General features: G+C 45.1%; 1 protein-coding gene across 5 annotated transcripts in view; it reads left to right on the forward strand.

Moving 5' to 3' along the window:
* LOC126980254 (E3 SUMO-protein ligase RanBP2-like) overlaps positions 1–23,136 on the forward strand; it is a 41,115-nt gene that overhangs the window by 15,816 nt on the left and 2,163 nt on the right. For 3 of the 5 annotated variants that reach the window (XM_050829934.1, XM_050829938.1, XM_050829937.1), the window contains 19 exons: positions 199–435; positions 4,546–4,739; positions 5,325–5,456; positions 5,614–5,706; positions 6,593–6,736; positions 8,177–8,465; positions 9,305–9,511; positions 9,680–10,092; positions 10,280–10,415; positions 10,739–11,049; positions 12,007–13,020; positions 13,556–13,708; positions 14,773–14,994; positions 17,087–17,321; positions 18,000–20,197; positions 20,870–21,121; positions 21,497–21,599; positions 22,307–22,465; positions 22,884–23,136. The exon at positions 22,884–23,136 is cut by the window's right edge and continues 2,163 nt beyond it. In XM_050829934.1, the coding sequence (XP_050685891.1) occupies positions 199–435; positions 4,546–4,739; positions 5,325–5,456; positions 5,614–5,706; positions 6,593–6,736; positions 8,177–8,465; positions 9,305–9,511; positions 9,680–10,092; positions 10,280–10,415; positions 10,739–11,049; positions 12,007–13,020; positions 13,556–13,708; positions 14,773–14,994; positions 17,087–17,321; positions 18,000–20,197; positions 20,870–21,121; positions 21,497–21,599; positions 22,307–22,465; positions 22,884–22,888 (6,497 nt within the window). In that variant the 3' untranslated portion in view covers positions 22,889–23,136. The remainder of the gene's footprint in view (positions 1–198; positions 436–4,545; positions 4,740–5,324; positions 5,457–5,613; positions 5,707–6,592; positions 6,737–8,176; positions 8,466–9,304; positions 9,512–9,679; positions 10,093–10,279; positions 10,416–10,738; positions 11,050–12,006; positions 13,021–13,555; positions 13,709–14,772; positions 14,995–17,086; positions 17,322–17,999; positions 20,198–20,869; positions 21,122–21,496; positions 21,600–22,306; positions 22,466–22,883) is intronic. The other 2 variants (XM_050829935.1, XM_050829936.1) reach the window with 2 other exon arrangements.

Here is a 23,136-nt window from a genome sequence, read left to right on the forward strand (position 1 = left end):
ACTGCCCCAGATAAGAGACGCCAATAGAATAGTTTTCCTGATATGAGAACCGATTGGAAAGGTGTGAGTGTGTGCGTGTATCACGGTGTATGTGTGTATGGATTGGCGACCACACCTTCCCTGCATGCAACAACTAAGTGAGTCATTTTTCTCCTTGCAACACCCCAACCTCCACCACGAACACATCCATTACATTAGGAGAGCTGCTGTCCCATTCCCTCCCATGCTCCACCACCGCCGGTCTCCTGGCCAATGTGCCCCCCCCACTCTACTCTGCGGTCACCCCAGACTCGTCCCCTGTTCGCGGGCAGTCACATGTCAGAGCTCTATCATCGGAGTTGTCAACGGAAGGCATGTCTCCTGCTCCTAACAATATGGTAGCCCCTTCCACCACAACCACTGCGCCAGGTTCCTCCCAGGACACTAGCCCCCTCAGTAGGTTGTGTGTAGCGTTTTCACGTAATGCCTACTACTACCTCTCCTGGTTTGGTTTGGCCTGCTGTGTGTGTCTGTGTTTGCCCCCTTTTGATTCTCTGCATCTGTTTGAATTAGGTATGGTTTGTTTGCCTGATTACTGTATTATCTTAGCACAGTGTCTATGTATATCTTGGTTTGATTTAGCTTGCTGCCCCTCTGATTGTCCATATCTGAACGACTGGTTATGATGGCTTGTCTGGCTTACTCTCAGTCTGCATGGTTACTGTATGTCTTGACGCAGTGCCTAACTATGCTGGTTTGGCTTAGTATGTGTTTGTGTCTGCTCATATGATTCTCTGTGTTTGAGTGAGTGGATATGGTATGGCAGGCTGTCAGTCAGTCTGGATGATTAATGTATTTGTCAGAGTCATGTGTGTGTGTGAATGGGTGGATGAATGAGCTAGTTTAACCTGGTCTGCGTATGTGTGTGTGTGTGTGTGTGTGTGTGTGTGCGTGATTTCCTGCCTGTTTGAATGTGTGTCTGGATTGATAGTTAGTTTGTCAGTGAATGAGAAAGGCAATGGAGGAGTGAATCAAAGTAATATAAGGTAACAAAGTGGAGTATTACACTTGAATGTATCAGGGAGGAGGATGATATGGGTAATAATTTGGGATGGAGGACAAACAAGGAAGGCAATGGAGGAGTGAATGCAGACAAAAAACGGAGAGACTTATACAAATCACGTCCCGGAATGTGATTTGTAACTCGGTACTCCCCATCTACGTGTGTGTGTGTGTGTGTGTGTGTTTGTGTGTGTGTCGCTCCTGTTATCTCTGCTGCCGTTCACTACTGCTGCTGTTGCTCCCGGTGCTGCATGGGCCACTCTGTAAGTAAGGCTTTTTGTCATCGTAAGGAGACTGACGATGCATAGAGGCTGATATTGCATGCTCTGGTTTCCCTGTGTTGGTAGTTTTCTCGTATGATTTCCGAAAGTAAGTTTGTGGATGGAGTGGCAGTCTGTTTGTTTATGTTTTGCTGCTGTTGCCGTGATCATTATGAGTCGGCCGCTTTGTGTCGTAAAATTGCTAGTATACTGTACCTGCTCAGTCACTTTTGAGTCATTGTTTTTTTGTATTGTTATATCATTTAAGTTATTTTTTTGTTATTTTAAGAGTTCATGCCATTTTTATATGTTGATTTGTGTGTATATTGAATCTTTCTTCTCATTTAAGCCATTTTATGTGTGTGTGTGTCTTTGTGTGTTGTAGCTAGCATGTCTCCCTTTCACTGACTTTAAAGTTTTTGATTGTGTGCGTGTGTGTGCGTGTGTCACCCAGAGAGCACCACTAGGGTATGTTCGTCAGTTTGTATGCACTGATCTAATGAGTACTCATATCAGCGATGGAAAAAAACTACCGTGGAAATACATTGTGACATTACTATTTCTCTCATCTCAATTTCTGGCAGTATTTTTCTATATCCGATTATTTATTCATTATTTTGGGGGTGTTATGAACTTTCTCAACACGGGTATATGGCGTTGTCAATATCTATGCAGGCGGAGAAGGATTCAGGTCTTTAAGTCGCTTGTGCTCCCTGTCTTACTGTGTGGCTGTGAGACATGGGCCCTGAATAGCAACTTGGAGAGGTGTGTCGATGCCTTTGATACCAAGTGCCTTCGTAGGATCATGGGGTATCGCTGGGATGACCGTGTTATATTTGGGTCATATTTAACTATTTAATATTTTGATTTTAATACCTCATCTGAATATCCCCCATTGCTTCTTTTATTTAACTATATATTATTATTTTGTTTTGTTTTTTTATCTTTTTTCCCTTTTCAATTTCCTTTTATCATTTTCTTTTTCCTTTTTTTCCTTTTTTTCCTTTTTTATTTATTTATTTTGTTGTTTCCTGATATGAGTGCCGATCAAAACGACGCATACAAACTGACGAACACACCCTACAAAACGCACCTCGCCAAGCATCGTCGACACACTCTTAGCTTTTTTAATAGTCTGTCAATGTTGAATGTGTGTTGCATCATCCAGTGCTGTGTTCTGGACTCACTCACTACCTCATGCTGACTCATCACTTACTCAGTTTTTTTAGGGGTGACTTCATGGCTGTGGAAACTCGTATCTTTGTCAAACTTCAAGAGAGGAATTTTAAGACATCCCTGTTTTAATTTTTTCATTTTTTTTTTTCTTTATTAATTTTTTGAGCATTTTCTATAACCCTCAGAATATTAAGACATCCCTCGTACTCAATTTTAACCTTTTTCCATCTTTCTATATTAATTTTTTTGAGAGCATTTTCTATAACCTTCAGAATATTAAGACATCCCTGATACTCAATTTTAACCTTTTTTCATCTATATATTAATTTTTTTGAGAGCATTTAGTATAACCTTCAGAATATTAAGACATCCCTGATACTCAATTTTAACCTTTTTTCATCTATATATTAATTTTTTTGGAGCATTTTCTATAACCTTCAGAATATTAAGACATCCCTCGTACTCAATTTTAACTTTTTTTTCATCTATATAATTTTTTTGAGAGCATTTTCTATAACCTTCAGAATATTAAGACATCCCTCGTACTCAATTTTAACCTTTTTTTCATCTATATATTAATTTTTTTGAGAGCATTTTCTATAACCTTCAGAATATTAAGACATCCCTGATACTCAATTTTAACCTTTTTTTCATCTATATATTAATTTTTTTGAGAGCATTTTCTATAACCTTCAGAATATCAAGTCATTTCTAGCACTCAATTCTACCCTTTTCTCATCTTTGTTTCGTATATCAAGTTTTTCAAGAGCATATTCTATAACCCTCAGACCTTCCCTTGCCTAAAGAGATCACTCATTGGTCCTTTGCTCAAAATAAATGGCTATAGTCCGTCAAATGTGAAGTACGATTGGGTGGCTGCCACATCACCCACAATATGTACATCACTCTGTCTTTCATGTGTCATCTACGTACTAGTTGAAGCCATGTATCAAGTGTTCAGTGTACATTAACCTTTAGACGGTGGCAGTATTTGAAGATTAGCTCCTCCAAAATGAATCTGTAGTCACTGCCGGGCTTAGGACCGTAGCATAAATATAGTTACGCCACATAAGAGGTGTTTTAACTATCTGGAAGTGTTGTCATATTTCTGTCATACAAAACTTGCCGACTGAATTTTGGACCGCCTATATAATCTTTCTTTTCCTTCTCCTCCTCCTCTTCATTCTCTTTCCCTTTCTTCCTCTCTCTCCTCTTCCTATTCGTCCTTCTTCTCTTTCTTCCTCTTCCTCATTCTCTTCTTTCTTTTCTCCTCCTCTTCACACTCTTCCCTTCAATCCTCTTTCTTTATATTTTTTAACATATCAGCACCTCAGTTCGCCTGTTTGAATCATAGTTCCACCGCCGTCTAAGGGTTAAATAAGCTTTGGCAGCACTATGGCCAGGGGACTATCCTAGCGGACCCTACCCAACCAGACTTAATCGCTAAATCAGACTATAGTTCCCACAGCTTTGAAGTCGCTCATCTGTTTTTATTTACACGACATTTTGTTTATTTTCTGCATCAACACTGCAATGCCTCTAGAATTACACAGATCTTTCCTGCGTAACAGACTCTTGGATCTTCCCACATTCTTAACTATACTCAAACAGTAATTCTCACTCATGTTTATACATTCACACATTCACTCTTGCTTCACACTCAACAGGATTTATATGATTAGCTTTACGCACTTTATCCTCACTCTCTCTAGCTCACTCACTCACACATCCTTCTTACAATTGACAGCATTCTTAAAATTAGCTTTGCATTAATTTTCTCTTCTGCTAGCTAACTTAGGCACTTGCTCATTCACTCAGTCACGTCTCACACGACAGTATTCCCACTAATAACTCAACACTGTCTTTACTCATCATCCTTGCTCTCTAAATCATTCTGAAATCTAGCCTAACACTCTTCATCTTTACTCTCACTAGCTCACTCACTCACTGAATCACTCACTCACGGCATCTATGCACTCAACAGCATCCTAAAACCTAGCTTGAACTTGATATCTTACTCACTCACTCACTCACTCACTCACTTGTCCACTCACCTCCCCCTCGACAGCATTCCCCGGAGGATTCAGGAGTCCCACAGTGGCACCCACGAAGGACATCAAGGTGTCCCCAGTGAAGGGCAACCAGGCAGAGGATGACAATGAGTGTTACGTTGAGGATGACCACGACCCTTGCCCTGACTACAAGCCCCTCGTGCCCCTGCCGGAGAAGGTGGAGGTGCGCACTGGAGAGGAGGATGAGCAGGTGAGTGGGGCTTGGAGCGACATGGAAAAGGAGGGTTGTAAGCTACGTAAACACAGACATATACATACAAACAGAAGGGTAAGGCTTGGGGTGGCAGGGAAACAAAAGGTGTAAGCTACATAAACACAGAGAAGAGCTTGGAGCAACATGGAAAAGGAGGGTTGTAAGCTACGTAAACGCACACATATACATACAAACAGGAGGGTAAGACTTGGGGTGGCAGGGAAATGAAGGGTGTTAGCTACATAAACACACAGAGGAGGGCTTGCACACACATGGAGAGACACACGTAAACACAGACATATACATACAAACACAGGAGGTACAGGCACACAGGGAAACAAAGGGTATAACCTAAGTAAACACACACACACACACACATACACAAACGGTCAATGAGGCTTAGAGTGGTATGGACAAGATGGTTATAAGCTATGTAAACACACACACACACACAGGAATTTTTGTAGCCTCTGTTTTTGCACCCTTGAGCTTCCTCCTTTTCTCTTAAAACACACACACACATACACACTCACACACACTAATAACAACCACATCTCATCCGCCCCTTCATCCGTCCTCCAGGTTCTGTTTGAGGAGCGCGCCAAGTTATTCCGCTTCGTCGACAAGGAGTGGAGGGAGCGAGGGACAGGCGTCATGAAGCTCCTCCACAACCCAGGCCAGTCATCAGCCCGTGTGTTGATGAGGCGAGACCAGGTGAGATACGAGCGATGGCACAGGTCTCGTTAAATCATGTTAGGAAGATTGCTAAGTATAAAAGACTACTCGGGTCAAACATTTACACGAAAGGCTTATGATTCTGACCCATGTTTTGTATTAATTTGCCTCGTTTCCACCTTATTCACTCCCCCAGACCCATAAGATTTGCGCCAACCACCTCATCACGTCGAACATTGAAGTCCAGCCCTTGGTAGGAAGCGACAGAGCGTGGATTTGGGCGGCCAAGGTGAGCTATTAACTTTCTTTCATTCCCCTTCTTTTCCCAGTGGCATATGATCTTTCCTTTTCTTGTTTCTTTTCTATGATTGCCTTGTGATTTGGATGACAGTATTTTCAACATTCACTCTTATTCCCCTCTCATATACACACACTTTCGGTCCCCTTCTTTCCCAGTGGCTTATAATCTTTCCTTTTTCTGTTTTGTTACTTCGCTTTCTATGCTTGTTTTGTGATGCGGATGACAGTATTTTCAACATCCACTCCTATTCCCCTCTCATATACACACTCTTTCAGTCCCTTTCTTTCCCAATGGCTTATAATCTTTCCTTTTCATGTTTTGTTACTTCACTTTCTATGCTTGTTTTGTGATGCGGATGACGGTATTTTCAACATCCACTCCTATTCCCCGCTCACATAGATGCCAGTAATTTAAACATCCACTCCCTTTCCCCTTCTCTCGTGCATTTCCTTTTTCCTATAGCTAGATTTGTACACTTCCAATCTCCTTTTGCCTCATCTTATTCACTTGCTCATGTTGTTGCTCCTCCACACTCAAAGATATTTCTAAAACTTCCCTCACCTCACCTGACCTCATGTTCCTCTTCCCCCATCTCATCTGACCTTATCTTCCTTTTCCCCAACCTCACCTGACCTTATGTTCCTCTCCCCCCATCTCACCTAACTTAATCTTCATCTTCCCCCACCTCACCTGACCTCATGTTCCTCTTCCCCCATCTCATCTGACCTTATCTTCCTCTTCCCCCACCTCACCTGACCTTATCTTCCTCTTCCCCCACCTCACCTAACTTAATCTTCCTCTTCCCCCATCTCACCTGACCTGATCTATCTCTTCCCCCACCTCACCTCACCTTCCTCTCTCCTTCCACACACAGGACTTTGCCGACGAGGAGTTGCGGACGGAGAAGTTCTGCTGCCGATTCAAGACAGTGGAGGTGGCTAACAGTTTCCGCGAGGCCTTCATGAAAGCCAAAGCCATCGCCAAGGCCAAGGAAGACTCAGGTGTTGGCAGTGACCAGGTCAGTGTTTGGGAGCAGTGTTGCCAGATCGTCCTACTCAGCCTCTTGTATTTGCTGATTTCCGTCCCAAATACAGTAAAACCCCGATTATCCGAAAGCGGATTATCCGAAAAACCGGATTATCCGAAATTGATCTGGATAATGCAATTAATTTTTTTTTTTTTTCTGTACTAAAACGTTATAAAACATCAAAAATAAATAAAAGTAACTACATATGTACTATATTAACACATTTAAAATTGATAAGAACAGTTAAAATGAATATGCTGTCTAATACGTATTGCCGAAATAGCTTGTAACGAATAGATCAATGTATTAGACAAAAAACATTAAACAAACTCTCAACAGCACCACGTCCGCACCTTCGCCCCAGCAAGGACGTAGGTGCGGCGAACGAACAAACTACTGCACGACTACTCTCACACCGTACTCTCAAGACAACGACACAAACACGACTCTCCACTCCATGCCACATTCCCCTTCCAACATACGAGTTGCGCGATAATATGAGTCATCATACTGTGTCTCCACCTGCACGATGCATCAAGGTCACACTTGCAAGCTTGCACAACCATTCACAATCGCACTCTGCAACATTCACAATTCAGATCTGCAACGCTCACAAGTATCAACATACACTGGTCCAGACAAGGAGACACACAGACAAACATACAATAAAACATTTACATCACATGTTTTAAGCGTACTACTTTGTTTAGCGTAGCGTGTGTTTGTTTGGTTTCATTGTTTACATCGTCAGTCGGCGGCAGTCGCAACGCCACAATGCCGACGATCAAAATGGCGGCGATCAAAATGGCGGCCATAAATCCGGATTATCCGAAAGAGGCTTCCCCCTTCCATTTCGGATAATCGGGGTTTTACTGTACTGTCTTTTCCACCTTGATAACTGACTTCATGAATATTTATCGTTAAAATGGCTAATTATTGGTGTTCCTTGGTGATAGTTATGGGTGAGAAGATGTTAAATATGATGCTCTGAGTACGATAATTTGGTGGTTGGGAGGCTAAAAGGGAAACGGGGAAGGGGGAAGCTATTGCATTATTATTTGTGCTCCGTTACTTATCGTTAAAATGGCTAATTATTGGTGTTTCTTGGTGATATTTATGGGTGAGTAGATGGTAAATGTGATCAATGCATGGTTGGGAGGGAGCTAAAAGGAAACAGAGGAGGGGGGAAGCCTCGTATTTATTTATATTTTCTATGTTCCTGTGTTACAAACGATCTTCAATGATGCCCTGAGTACAGTAATGTGGCAGAGGTGGTTGGGAGGCTTAAAGGGAAACAGAGGGAAGGGGGGAACTCTTGAAACTCTTGGGTTTATGAATATCAACCAGGGAAACTTATCTAATCACAACAAGATAAGATTATTCATGTCATAGGTAAGACCACATGTAAACATCTTCATTTTCTCCTCTCAGGGCAAGACAGAGGGAGTGCCTGGTGTGACATCCTACGGCACCACCAGCATCAAGACCTCCACCCCTATCAAACAGCAGACGCCATCACCCAGCGCTGCGGCCACCTCCTCTACCCCCTCCCTGGCCATGCTGTTCAAACCTCCGCCTGGGTCTTGGAAGTGCAATACATGCCTGGTGACGAACAAACAGGAGGATGGTCAGTGTGTGGCCTGTCAGATGCCGAACCCTACCGCCACCACCCCTGCCAAGAGTGACGTCCCTGCTTCTAGCTTGGCCTCGTCGCCCTTCGGTAAGAGAGAGGAAGGGTCGAAAGGGAAGAGAGTGCCACTAAAAGCATGTAATTCCACCATCATGTTTTTATTTTATTTATTTATTTATTTTTTATTTTTTATTTAGTCTGAAAAATTAAGTAATATAAAGTAAAAGTCTGCCAGTTCATATGTTTTTTTATTTATTTTTTGTGTTAGAGAAGGGGAAGAGTGTTGCAAGAGGCAGAAACCTTCACCTTCTCTCATTTCTTTTTGTTTAATGTCCTTATTTTTTCTTCTTAGTGGTCATCGTTCTCGGTTTTCTCTTCTTCGTCTCCCCTATTCTTTTCTTTTGATGTCCTGACTATTTTTTCTTATGAGGTTGGATAGGCTATGAGTCTCGTGCACTTTTGAAGACCATAGACTCTTTCCTTTCTTTTGTTCATCCTTCTTTATTTTCTACACCTACTCTTTTTTTTATACCCACTCTGGACGACCATAGATTCTCCTCTCTTGCTCATTCTTCTTCATTATCTGCACCTTCTTCTCTTTTCTTATTTTCCTTATTTCTACAGGGCTGGATTTGCTAGGAGTCTCACATTCTTGGCGATCATAGACTCTCACCATTGTTCTTCCTTCTCCCTTTTCTGTCTACCTATAACATCAAACTAACAGCCAAACTGACCCCTCTTTCGGCCACTTCTTTGGATTCTTTTTAGGAGCAGCGAGTAGCGGGCTTTTTTTATTATTGTTTTCTTTTTTTGTGCCCTTGAGCTGTCTCCTTTGTTAAAAAAAATAAATAACCAAACTAACTAAACAAAACTAGACTAACTAACTACTGTAAACATCAAACTAACAGCCCTTCTTCCCTTCCCCTCAGCCACCTTCAAGTTCAGCCCATCCGTACCCACCGAGGGAGGGGCTGCCACTACCACCACCACCACCGCAAGCAGCCCAGCCCCAACAGTAGGCTTCAAGTTCATGGGCTTCCCCTCGACCACCGCCAACACCAGCACCCCTTCCACCATCTCCACTCCAGCCCAGCCTAGTGCCGCAGCCTCCACCGCAGCCACCACCCCCTCTACCTGTAAGTACTGAGGCTTATTTATTTATTTATTACAGTTAACCTTAAGTTTTTACGCCCTTGCACTGTCTCCTCTGCTGTAAAAAAAAAAAGAAAAAATCAACCCCACTGAACTCAATCTCAACAAACATTTACCTCTCTTTGCTTACCTTCGCCTTTCTTCTGTCACAGTCGGGTTCAAGTTCAACCTGAGCAGCACCACCACCGGCAGCCCCAGTGTGAGCGCCGCACCACCACCGACAACCTCCAGCACCCCCGCCTCCGAGGGCAGCAAGGACCCAGGCAAGTTCTCCCTCAGTGGATTCACCTTCAGCTCCACGCCCTCGATCTCGCCGGAGAAGAAGAAGGAGGAGCCCAAGGAGGAGAAGAAGAAGGACCTTGTGTTTAGCGGGTTCTCTTTCGGCTCAAACGCGACGTCCAGCGCCCCATCGGCTAGTTTCACATTCGCCGCACCGTCAGAGAGTTCAGGCAATGCAGGAGGAGGCAGTCTCTTTGGAGGGAAGTCTGCAGCCAGCACCGTGATGTCCTTTGGTTCCCCTGCCACCACTGCCACATCCGCTCCCTCCATCTTCACCACCAAGGCTGTGAGTATCTATGAGGCGTATAGAGTTCCATCTTTCCAAAATCGTTAAGTCTCATTGGAATAATACCTACATTTTGCTTGAATTTCTTTGGTACCTCTCGCATTAAACACACTCTTGCATATGTAAAAAACAACACCTATGGCAGACCTATAAATTACCACGAGCCGTCACTGTCCACACCCCACAGTTTGAGCCACAGACGCCAGCGGGAGTGACCAAGTCTCCGCAGAAGGATGACAGCGATGACCGAGTGGAGGAGTACGAGCCTCAGGTGGACTTCCAGCCGGTGGTGCCCATGCCCGACCTGGTGGAGGTGAAGACAGGTGAGTTAGGGGTGCTTGGGGCAGGTGTTAGTGGTCACATTCTTACCTTGCCTTCCTTTTATATTCTTGTTTTCTTTCTTTTGATCGTAATTTCATGTTTTATTTACCCTCTTTGTGCCTGTTTTTCCCTTCTCTTTTCCCTTTCTGTATTTATTTCATATTTCACTTCCTCCTTGTTCCTCCTTTTCTTCTTTTCCCTTGTCTTTCCTTTATTTTGGTTTTCATTTCCTATTTCACTTATCCTCCTTGTACTTCCTTTTTACCTTTTTTTATTTATTTTTTTCTTGGCCCTTATTTTATATATATCCTTACCAATCCTTCAGGCGAGGAGGGTGAGGAGGTGCTCTTCTGCGAGAGGTCCAAGCTGTTCCGCTACGACAAGGACACCAAGGAGTGGAAGGAGCGTGGCGTCGGCGAGCTCAAGATCCTCCGAAACAGCGCCTCAGGCAAGGTGCGAGTGTTGATGCGCCGCGACCAGGTGCTGAAGGTGTGCGCCAACCACTTCATCACGCCAGGCATCAAGGTCACGCCCATGGTCTCCTCCGACAAGACATGGATCTGGGCCGCACAGGACTTTGCCGACGAGGAGGTGCGGCAACAGCAGTTTGCAGCACGATTCAAGACTCAGGAGCTGGTGAGTCGCTGGGTTAAGTTAGGTTGGGGTAGGTTAGGTTAAGTTAAAGCTGTTGGTTCAAGACTCAGGAGCTGGTGAGTCGCTGGGTTAGGTTAGGTTAGGTTAGGCTAGGCTAGGTTAAGTTAAAGCTGTTGGTTCAAGACTCAGGAGCTGGTGAGTCACTGGGTTAGGTTAGGTTGGGTTAGGTTAGGTCAGGCTAGGTTAAGTTAAAGCTGTTGGTTCAAGACTCAGGAGCTGGTGAGCCCCTGGGTTAGGTTAGGTTAGGTTAGGTTGGGGTAGGTTAGGTTAGGCTAGGTTAAGTTAGTGCTGTTGGTTCAAGACTCAGGAGCTGGTGAGCTGCTGGGTTAGGTTAGGTTAGGTTAGGCTAGGTTAAGTTAGTGCTGTTGGTTCAAGACTCAGGAGCTGGTGAGCCCCTGGGTTAGGTTAGGTTGGGGTAGGTTAGGCTAGGCTAGGCTAGGTTAAGTTAAAGCTGTTGGTTCAAGACTCAGGAGCTGGTGAGTCGCTGGGTTAGGTTAGGTTAGGTTAGGTTAAGTTAAAGCTGTTGGTTGAAGACTCAGGAGCTGGTGAGTTGCTGGGTTAGGTTAGGTTAGGTTAGGCTAGGTTAAGTTAGTGCTGTTGGTTCAAGACTCAGGAGCTAGTGAGTCACTGGGTTAGCTTATGTTAGGTTACTGCCCTTTGTATTTGAATTATATTGATGGCAGACTGGATATAGATAATTAAAAAGCCTGGCTGAAATATGTGCTTAAGGATGCTTGAATGTGTCCAAAGAGTTTATGTGCATTGTGTTTAGTTTTGTAATATGGTATATTTTCTTTTCTCCTTTTAGTCTTTTTCTTAAATTTATCATCCTTCTCTATGTTCAGTGTTAACAGTTTATAAAGCGTCGGGATTCAGGCACTGACATTCCTTTACGAGTTGAGTGCATATTTCTCATCAAGCAAATTTTTGTTCTTTTAGGCGCTGTCCTTCAAGGAGGCATTCGAGAAGGCCCAAGTGACACTGGAGGCATCCACCGCTGAGCAGGACACGGCCAAGCCTGCTGAACCCTCCACAGGTGCAGCAGCTCCCTCCAGTGGCGCCCCATCCCTCGCCTCTCTGTTCCCTAAGGCAGCTGATTCCTGGGAGTGCCAAGCCTGCCTGGTGCGCAACAAGGGCGAGAATGCTGAGTGTGTGTCCTGCACCACACCACGGGAAGCAAAGGAAAAGGGCCCAACTCCCAAAGATAAACCCAAGGCAGTGACAACAGCACCAGCGACGTCCTCCTTCGCCGGCATGTTCCAGCCTCCTAAAGGATCATGGGAGTGCGACACATGCCTGGTTCGCAACAACGCCGATACCCAGACCTGCGTTGCCTGTGGTTCCCTCGCACCAGGAGCAGCCGACGTGAGCGACCAGGCTATTGATCTCTCCAAGGGGCAGTCACCGTCCTCCACCTCTGCCCTGGGCCCAAGCACCTTCAAGTTCTCAGCGGAAAGTAACAAGCAGGCGTTTTCATTCGGCATCCCACAGAGCCAGCAGGAGGCAAGTCCCGCCCCGCCAACCCAATCCACCTTCACTTTTGGTCTGAACACGTCGGCGGAGGCTACCAACACCACCAAACCAACCGCCACATTCTCCTTCGGCATCACAGACACCAAGACAGCTCAACCGGCCTTCTCCTTCGGCTCCAGTGCCCCAACTAACAAGCCTTTTGCCTTCACGTGGCAGCCCCCAGCGCCCACCGGTCCCTCTGTCTCATTTGCCCCTACCCAACCCGTGGCGATCCCGTCCAGCCAACATGGGGAGGAGCCCACGACCCCTACCTCTGGCATGACCCCGACCAAGGGAGGCTTTGTATTTGGCAGCCCCGGGAAGTATGAGTTCTCGTTCGCCGGCGTGAAGGCCAAGTCGCCGCGCTCCAGGGACATCAGTCTGTGCGAGTCCGAGGAAGGGTTGGTGGAGGAGGATGAAGGCGACCATCTCTACTTTGAGGTATGTGATGAATTTCTTTGTTTATTTATCCGTGTATTCATATTCCCTTTTATTTATTTATTTATTTATTTATTTATTTATTTATTTATTTATTTATTTTTTTTAATACAGCAGTTCAAGAAGAAAACAATAATGAAAAAAAAGCCTGCTACTTATTTTTTGCTTTATTTCTTTATCCACTTATTTATATTTTTACTTATTTAGGCTCTTAATGTCCTGAAGATTATTATATATTGTCCCACTTTCCCCTGGCATTACTATACAGCCCATAAAACTACCCTTTGCTAATACCTTTCAACACTAAAATAACAATCTCTTCTATGAGGTATGTGATGAATTTCTTTGTTTATTTATCTATGTATTCATATTCCTACTCTTGCTTTATTTCTTTATTCACTTATTTATATTCCTACTTATTCAGGCTTGTAATACCCTGAAGTTTATAATATTTTGTCCCATCTCCCCCGCCATTACTATACAGCCCATAAAACTACCCTTTCGACACTAAAATAATAATACCATTGCTTCCCCCTAGCCTGTGGTACCCCTGCCGGACAAGGTGGACGTGGTGACAGGGGAGGAGGACGAGGAGATGGCCTACTCCCACCGTGCCAAGCTGTTCCGCCTCGTGACAGGGGAGTGGAAGGAGCGGGGGATTGGAGACTTCAAAATACTCATCCACAAACAGGTAAGGAAGAAGGATGACAGTGTGTGTGTGTGTGTGTGTGTGTGTGTGTGTGTTATCTGCTGTGAATCTGCCGACCCCCCCCCAGCTAAGGAGACAGTTCAAGGGCGTAAATAAAAAAAATTAAAAAAAAGCCCGCTACTCACTGCTCAAGAACAGAGGTCAAAGGAGTGTCCAAAACGAGAGGTCAATTTGGGGAGGAGAGGTGTCTTGATACCCTCCTCTTGAAAGAGTTCAAGTCGTAGGCAGGAGGAAATACAGATGAAGGAAGATTGTTCCAGAGTTTACCAGCGTGAGGGATGAAGGAGTGAAGATGCTGGTTGACTCTTGCATAAGGGGTTTGGACAGTATAGGGATAAACATGAGTAGAAAGTCGTGTGCAGCGGGGCCATGGGAGGAGGGAAGGCATGCAGTCAGCAAGTTCAGAAGAGCAGTCAGCATGAAAATATTGATAGAAGATAGAAAAAGAGGCAATATGGCGGCGGAATTTGAGAGGTAAAAGACTATCAGTATGAGGAGGAGAGCTGATTAGACGAAGAGCCTTTGACTCCACTCTGTCAAGGAGAGCTGTGTGTGTGGACCCCCCCCACACATGAGATGCATACTCCATATGAGGGCGGACAAGGCCCCAGTAAATGGATAGCAACTGTGCGGGGTAGAAGAACTGGCGGAGACGGTACAGAACGCCCAGCCTTGAGGAAGCTGATTTAGTAAGAGATGAGATATGAAGTTTCCAGTTGAGATTTTGAGTTAAGGATAGACTGAGGATGTTTAGTGTTGAGGAAGGTGATAGCTGAGTGTTGTCAAAGAATAGTGGATAGTTGTTTGGAAGATTGTGTCGAGTAGATAGGTGGAGAAACTGTGTTTAAGTGACAAGTTTAGTTTTGTTCATAATTATTTGTTTTCCTTCCTTTATTTCTTTTTTTTCCTCGTTTTTTCATTTATTTATTCATTTTATGTATTGTTATTTGAATGTGCATATTTATTTTATTTATTTGTTATTTTTTTTTTTTTTTGTGGGTGTGTGTTACTTTACATCAGCACTCCCTCTCCCCTCCCCACCCCAGAACGGCAAGGTGCGCCTATTGATGCGTCGGGAGCAGGTGCACAAGCTCTGCCTCAACCATTACCTGGAGAAAGATCTGGAGGTGCGCCGGAAGGATGACAAGACCTTCTACTGGGCCGCCCTCGACCACTCCGAAGCCACTGCCAAGACCGAGACCTTCGCCCTGCGCTTCAAGACACCAGAGATCGCCGCCGAGTTCTTTGTGGCGCTGAATGATGCTAAGGTGTGTTGTGGGCTTGTGGTGAGGTGTGGGTCATTGTGTCTGTGTCTGGGTTGGTTGGGTTAGTGATCGTCCCTTCCTTCCCAGTGATTCTTTTCCTTCCTTCTGTTACCCATAAATTGTCTTGTTTGGTGATCCTCCCTTCCCTTCCTTCCCTCCCTTCCTTCTCTTCCTTCCTTCCTTCCTTCCTAATGATCCTCCCTTCCTTCTGTTACCTGTAGCTTGTCTGACTTGGCGGTCATCTCTTCCGTCCTTCCTTTCTAGTTATTCTCCTTTGTCCCCTCTCCTCCCCTCTCCTTCGTCCCCTGTAAGTTAATGGAGACTATCATTCGCGACAATATGGTGAAATTCTTCAAAGAAAATAATATAATAAATAATTCGCAACATGGCATCCGTAGTAAACGTTCGTGTTTAACTAACTTACTTGATTTTTTTCATTATATTTTTGAGGTGATGAGTAGATATCATATATCTAGATTTTCAAAAGGCATTTAATAAGGTCCCCCACCAACGATTGCTCAGCAAACTATTGGCGCACGGTATCTCGGGTAACATTCACAAATGGCTTGCTGACTGGCTCTCTGAGCGGAAACAGAGAGTAGTTCTAAACGGTGTTACATCTAACTGGCTTGACGTCAGAAGCGGCGTACCTCAAGGACCAGTGCTTGGCCCCATGCTCTTCTTAATTTATGTTAATTATATCGATGATGGGTTCACTTGCAAAGTATGAAAATTTGCTGATGACACAAAAATTGCTAGTAAAGTAACTGCGACACTCGACGAAGAAGCTTTACAATCAGATCTAGACCGACTTGCACGTTGGGCCAATCAATGGCAAATGAAATTTAACATTGACAAATGTAAAGTGTTGCACATCAGAAAAAATAACAATCGCGTTCGGAACGTAATGAATGGCAAACTACTTTCTGCAGTAAGTAAAGAAAAGGATCTTGGAATCACTATATCAAGCGATTTAAAGCCCGGTCAGCATTGTTCAGAGGTAGTTAAAACTGCAAACAAATTGGTTGGCTTCATCGGACGAGTCTTTAATAATAAATCGGAAAAAGTAATATTAAAACTATTATTCGTTGGTTTGACCCCGTCTAGAGTACTGTGTAGTTTTGGTCTCCCTACTACAGAAAAGACATAGAAAAGTTGGAACGGGTTCAACGAAGAGTAACAAAGATGATTCCTAGGTTGAGAAATTTGTCATATGAACAAAGGCTTAAAGAAGTAAATTTATTTGGCCTATCAAAACGAAGAATGCGAGGCGATCTAATAGAAGTGTTTAAAATGTTTAAAGGATTCAGTGATATTAATGTGGAAGATTACAATTGATCGATCAAATAGAACAAGAAGAAATCACAATTTGAAGATAAGTGGTAAAAGATTCTCGTCGCACGAAGCTAAACACTTCTTCTTCAATCGAGTTGTTAATGTTTGGAACTCTCTACCTTGTGATGTCGTTGATAGTACAACAGTTACAGCCTTCAAGAATAGATTAGACAAGTATTTTGAATCCAACCAGCAACTAAGATATTACTCATTGTCGTAATAACGTTAAGTTCTTTCGAATACTGGTGTCCTTGTCCATTTTTATCACCCGGTTAGTGGTAGCAGTAATGGTAGTTCTTTCCTCTTCCTACATAATTTCCATGCAGTTTTTCCATGCTGCATGGTTCTTTTTCCTTTCCTGCCAGCTTTGGCTGGAGGGATGGGGGGTGGGGAGGAGCCTTCGCCTTTGCTGTCCTTCATCTTACACCTTTGATTAGATAGTTAGTGTAGCTTGTCACAAACAGCCTCGTAAGGACCAGCAGGTCTGCTGTTGTTTGTTCTTCCCTTTGTGTCCTACACAAGCTCCCTTTTAACCTTCCTTCCTTACCTTCATGCCCTGAATTCCCTCCCTCCTTCCTCTCTCTTATCCTATTTTTTTTCTTTTTAATGCAAACACCCTGGTAATCTGTTTAACAGCTCTTGTTCTTCTTTTTTATCCTCCCTAGTGAGAATATTGGCCCCTTTTTCCCCTGTCATGATATATATATTTTAACTTTTACCTTCCCTTTCCTCATCTTCAATATTTTTCACCCTCTCCCAGGTCAAGTTGGGAGGCACCGCAACCGAGCTCCCACAAGCTGAATCCACCACACCAGCGAAGGGCAACACCGCAGCCTCCTCCGCCACCACAACACCGGCCAAGGAGAATGTGACCGTGGTGGCTCAGGCAGACACCACCACCCCAGCCTCAGAGCCACTCAAGACCCTGACCATCAACGCCACCACACCAGCTGCGTCGTCGCTCTTCGCTGGTGCTACTAAATCGCTCTTTGGGGGTATGTAGACCATTTTTTGGGCCTTGTATTAAATGCCTTTTGCTTAGTGCTTAATGGGGTTTTGTGTTTCCTGTTGTTTGTTGTTAAATGATGCGGAGTAATACTTGTTTCTCTTTCAAAACAATCTTTCATCAGTGTTACCTTTGCTGGTGGTATGTTTAGTGGGTCATTTGTGTGTGTGAATAGGAACAGTGATTAGCAGGCCTTTTTTCTCATTCATTTTTGCCCTTGAGCTAATTCCTTTACTGTAAAATAATGTGTAGTAACAATTGTTTCTCTTTCTTTCAAAACCATCTTTCATCAGTGTTACCTTTGCTGGTGGTATGTTTAGTGGGTCATTTGTTTGTGTGACTAGGAGCAGTGATTAGCAGGCTTTTTTTCTCATTTATTTTTGCCCTTGAGCTAATTCCTTTACTGTAAAATGATGTGAAGTAATACTTGTTTCTCGTTCTTTCAAAACCATCTTTCATCAGTGTTACCTTTGCTGGTGGTATGTTTAGTGGGTCATTTGTGTATGTGACTAGGAGCAGGCATTAACAGGTTTTTATTTCTCATTCATTTTTGCCCTTGAGCTAATTCCTTTACTGTAAAATAATGTGGAGTGGCAATTGTTTCTCTTTCTTTCAAAACCATCTTTCATCTCCTTTGTTTTATCTTTGCTCTCCTTCCAACCCTCAGATCCAGCACGGGGAGACACCACCACCAGCAACAACAACAACACCTCACTATTCAGCTCAACTCCCAACACCTCGACGTCCACATTCGCCATCACCACCTCGGCCTCACTGTTCGGAGGCACCACGAAGACCCCACTTTTCGGGAACACCAACACCACTTCCCCGGCCTTCCCCAACGCCTCTTCAGCGCCGCCCGTCTTCGGTGGGCCCCCAGCGTTCACAGTCAATGTGTCCTCAAACTTTTCCCTGCGGAGTTCCCTGCCTCTAAGCATGTCAACGGGCTCCACCACGTCTAAGTTATCGATCTTCGGAGGCGCCACAACTACCTCAAGCATTCCCCGGAGTTCGTTCAGCTTCGGCGACAAGTTTTCCTCGGAGCCAGACAGCAGCGATGAGGTACAGGTAGTTTATGAGAAGACAGCCACAGCGGAACAGGTTGAACGTGCCCGGAAGCTACACCTCCCGGATAATTTCTACCTGTATGAGGATGCCCCACCCTGCCCCGGCTGCCCTGGCTGTGAAGACGAAGAATCGGACAAGGACGAGGTCGTGAAAATTACAGCGTCGACACCTATGTTCGGTGGACCGTCCATCAAGCCTGTTCAGTTCGGCGCCACGTCCGCGCCATCCACCACACCCGCCACCTTTGGGAAGCTAACGACAGACTCACCAAGCATATTCGGAGGTGCGAAAACGCCTACCACAGCAGCATCCTCAACCCCTAGCCTCTTTGGGGCTAGTAAGCCGGCTATATTCTCCGGGCCTGGGATATTCGGAGGGACACCATCCACCTCTGGGAGTATATTCGGAGGGACAGCAAGCTCCTCAGGCAGCATCTTCGGAGCGACACCAGCTTCCTCTGCGAGTATATTCGGAGGCACGCCAACCACCTCTAGCAGCGCAATGGGAGGAACGCCAACGACTAGTATAGTGTTCGGGGCACACACTACTACAGCAACCATGACCGGCATCTTTAGTAACTTCTCCGCCAGTGCCTCCACCCCATCCAGTGGCTTGACAGGTGGCACAGCTCCCTCTAATAAGTTATTCAGCACGCCCACCACCACCACAAGCCCCACCACCCCAGGCTTCTTCACCGCCTCCCTAGCGAGTGCCACGGCAGCCGCTTCTGCTGCCACCACCACCCCTAGTCTTTTCGGCACCCCTCCAGCGGGACTCCTCCTCCCTAGTGGACCGTTTGGTGGGAAGGGAGGTGCTGGGGGACTGCTACAGACCTCACAGCCCTCTCAGTCCCCTGCCGCAGTCACCTCAGCCTCTACCCCAAGCCTCAGTGAAGGGGCTAGTCTATTCCCATCAGCCAAGAGCACAGACTCACAGCTTACCTTTGCTGACCTGGCGCAGGGGTCTGGTGGGGACGGGTTTAGGAAGAAGCCATTAGACCCCAAAGTGGCCGCCGTGTGGGCCACTCAAGGGCAACCGGTGTTTGGGAAGTCCCCGAAGAAGGACGGTGACGAGGATGGCGAGGATGATGATTCCCACGACCCACACTTTGAGCCGGTGGTGCCGCTGCCGGACTTAGTGGAGGTGAAGACCGGGGAGGAGGACTTACAGGTGATATTCTGCCACCGCGCCAAGCTGTACCGATACGACGGAGCGACGAAACAGTGGAAGGAACGAGGGGTTGGAGACTTTAAAATCTTGTATGACCCTTCAACCGCCAAGTACCGACTCCTGCAGCGAAGGGAGCAGGTGCACAAACTCTGCTGCAACCACCACCTCACGGCCCAGCTGGTCATACGCCCCTTGCAGTCGTCCGAAACCGCCTGGTGCTGGTATGCCACAGACTTCTCGGAGAAAGCTGAAGGCGTGAACGAGCAGCTGGCGGTCAAGTTCAAGACAATCGAGCTGGCTAAGGAATTCAAGACTAAGTTCGAGGATTGCCAGGAGCAGTTAAGAAGGAATCCACCTCCACCTTCTGCTCCACCTGCTGACTCCTCATCCACCAGCACATCCGCCACTGTGGTTCTCCCTCTCTCCACCACGAACACCACGGAGGAACATGATGAAGACGATGAGGAAGATGGTGACGAGGAGGTGGAGGAAGAGGAGGAGGAGGACGATGATGATGAGGTGGACACTGAAGATGAAGATGAAGAAGATGAGGACGAGGAAGAGGACTCAACGGTCATGTTCAGCGAGAGGTGTACGCTGAGTGTGAAAGACATGAACCAGTGGAAGGTGAGTGAGAGAGGATGAGTGGGAGGGTGAGTACTGAATGAGTAAAGGGTGCGGGTAGAGTAGCTTAGGATGAATGGAAGGGTGAAGGGTGCGAGGAGAGATGTGGAGAGGAGGAGGCTGAGATGAAGATAGGAAATGGGAAAGAGGATGAAAAAGGAAGAGATGGAGAGCTGTTAAAGGTGGAAGAAAGGAACGACAGGAGTGGCTATCATTCTCTCCCAGGCACAGGATAGGTTAGGTTAATGTTAGGTTAGGTTAGGTTAATGTTCGTATAGGTAAGGTGTTAAATATGGAAGAAAGAAAGGAATGAAAGGAGTGGCTATCGTTCTCTCCCAGGCACAGGATAGGTTAGGTTAGGTTAATGTTAGGATAGGTAAGGTGTTAAAGATGGAAGAAAGAAAGGAGTGGCTATCGTTCTCTCCCACTCTCAGCTCCTAGGCACAGGATAGGTTAGGTTAGGTTAATGATAGGTTAGGTTAGGTTAATGTTAGGATAGGTAAGGTGTTAAAGATGGGAGAAAGAAAGGAATGAAACGAGTGGCTATCGTTCTCTCCCACTCTCAGGCACAGGTTTGGTTAGGTTAATGTTAGGATAGGTTAGGTTATGTATCTTTCAAATCACATCACACTACCTCATAACCTGACTAAGCAATGTCCCCCCCCTCTCCCTCAGCTCCTAGGCGCAGGACGGCTAACGATGCAGTACGATGATGATGTGTTTGGTGCCCGCATCACTATTGAATCGGACAGCGGCGACACCCTAGCAGAGCACATTGTGGCCATCCAGACGGCCATGCACAAGGAGGGCCACTGTGCCACCTGGTCCGTGCTGAACCTGAAGCCAGAGCCACAGAGCCATGCCACCTTCAAGGCCAAATTCTTCACCCAGCAGGCCATAGACATGTTTGCCAAGGCTTTTGCGGAGGTTAGTGTTGATAGGGAGCTGACGTGGTGTACTGTGGAGTCTAAATAGGGATATGTATGTATGTTTGTATAACCCATGTTCTACTTTTGTCCTTTCTCCCTCCTCTAGAAATGCTAACCGTATACTGTAGTGACCCATAACACACACCACCATTTTACCTCATCACCAGGAATACTATGTGCTGAAAGAAGAGAGAACTAGAAATATAAAATGGTGTGTGTTATGGGTCACTACAATACTTTTAACCCATTTTCATTAGATTTTATTGAGTGGTGAATATATGTGTAGATAACAGCCACACCAAGAGAGAAACTGGTCTGTTAACTCCCTCACAAGTCACTGCCAACACACTTTCACGCTCCCTTTCTCTCCCAGGCGAAAGAGTACGCAGAAAACTCCAACCTAGCGGAGGAGCCCAGTCTGTCGTTTGGGGAGGTGCTCGCCTCAGACCTTTACTACGGCCAGGGAGCTGAGGAAGGTGAGGAGGAAGACCAGTAATAATAGTTGTAGTAGCAGCAGCAGCAGTAGTAGCAATGGCAAAGGTCTTGAATGAGTCTCACAGAATTAGTTAGCTAGACCCTGTTCCCTATAAGCCCTCCATAACCACCATTTCAAATTTGGGTGGCTTTTCCGATACCCTATGCCCCTGTCCACCCAGCAGTGAATAGGTACCAGGTATTAATCGGGGGTTGTGTCCCGTCTCCTGTGATCTGTTCCTTTCTATAATTCCTTCCCCTTCTGTCTCTCTCCGGCATATGACCACAGATGTTGCGCTGAGTAAACAAAACTTTCCAAACTTTAGTTATAGCATGTTGCAAATAGGCCAGGAGAAAAGTAAGTAGAAATGATGTGTGTATTGTGGATTTAATGAAGGTAGAAAGCAATAACTGACATCTAGGAAAAGAGAAATTGGAATATGGTTATTAGACAAAGAGTTTCCAAGCACATCAAATTTTTCCTTTAGTAACAGTATGTTGCAAATAGGCCAAGAGAAATGTAAGTAGAAATGAAGTATGTATTGCAAATTTGATGAAGGTAAAAAGCAATAACTGACATCTAGGAAAAGAGAACTTGGGATATGGTTATTAGACAAGAGTTTCCAAGCTTTTAAAATTCAGCTTTCTTGTCATTGTAAATCAAGCTTTTTTAACCTGACCTTTCCTTCTGCTGCTGCTGCTGTCCTAGGCTCACCATCCAATCAGAGTCAAGTTAATGCAGTCAAGGTCACATGGAACTTGCCCTTTAGCCCTGACCAGCTGACCTCATGTGACCCCGCTCTAACACGTGAACTTTTGGCTTCACTACAGGGGCATTGCCATGTTCCCTCACCCCCCCATAACAAAGGTGTGTGTGTGTGTGTGTGTGTTTCCCTCCCCTTGTTTCATTCTTAAATCTTACGTCAGTCCTCTTGCAGCATTTTACAACCCTCTTCATATTTTACTTCTCTCATGATCTTAGTATTGGTAAAGGAATGGATATAGGAACAGAGAGAGGAGAAAAGGGCTGGAGAAGAGTGGAAAGAATAGAAAGAAGAGCAGAAGGACAAGAGAAATAAATGAATGACTGAAGAAATGGAAGCACAACAAGGAGGGGGATGGAAAAGGGGAACATAGAGAGGAGTGAAGTGAGAAAAAGTTTAAAGGAAAAACACACACACGGGGGAATGACTGCATGCTGAGACAAACAAAAATAAAGAGGTAAATGAACATATGAATGAAAATACAAGAAAATCCACTAAATCTGCCCTTTCCTTTCTTTCCAGACTAGAGAAAGTAGATGAAGATAGCAAGAAGGAGACGAGGTGGAGGAGGGAAAGGAGAGAACCAACAAGGTATAACAAAATCGTGTGGAAAATGAGCAGAAGAAAAAAAACTTGCAAAATGGATGACCTAACATTCATACATCCAACAAGACAAGGAAAAATGGATGAAGATGAAGAAAAAAACTACCTAGTGGATGACCTGACAAGCATATACCCACCAAGACAAAGGAAAGAGATGACAACGAAGAAAAGA

Source organism: Eriocheir sinensis, chromosome 44, assembly GCF_024679095.1.
Source record: "Eriocheir sinensis breed Jianghai 21 chromosome 44, ASM2467909v1, whole genome shotgun sequence".
NCBI lineage: Eukaryota > Metazoa > Arthropoda > Malacostraca > Decapoda > Varunidae > Eriocheir > Eriocheir sinensis.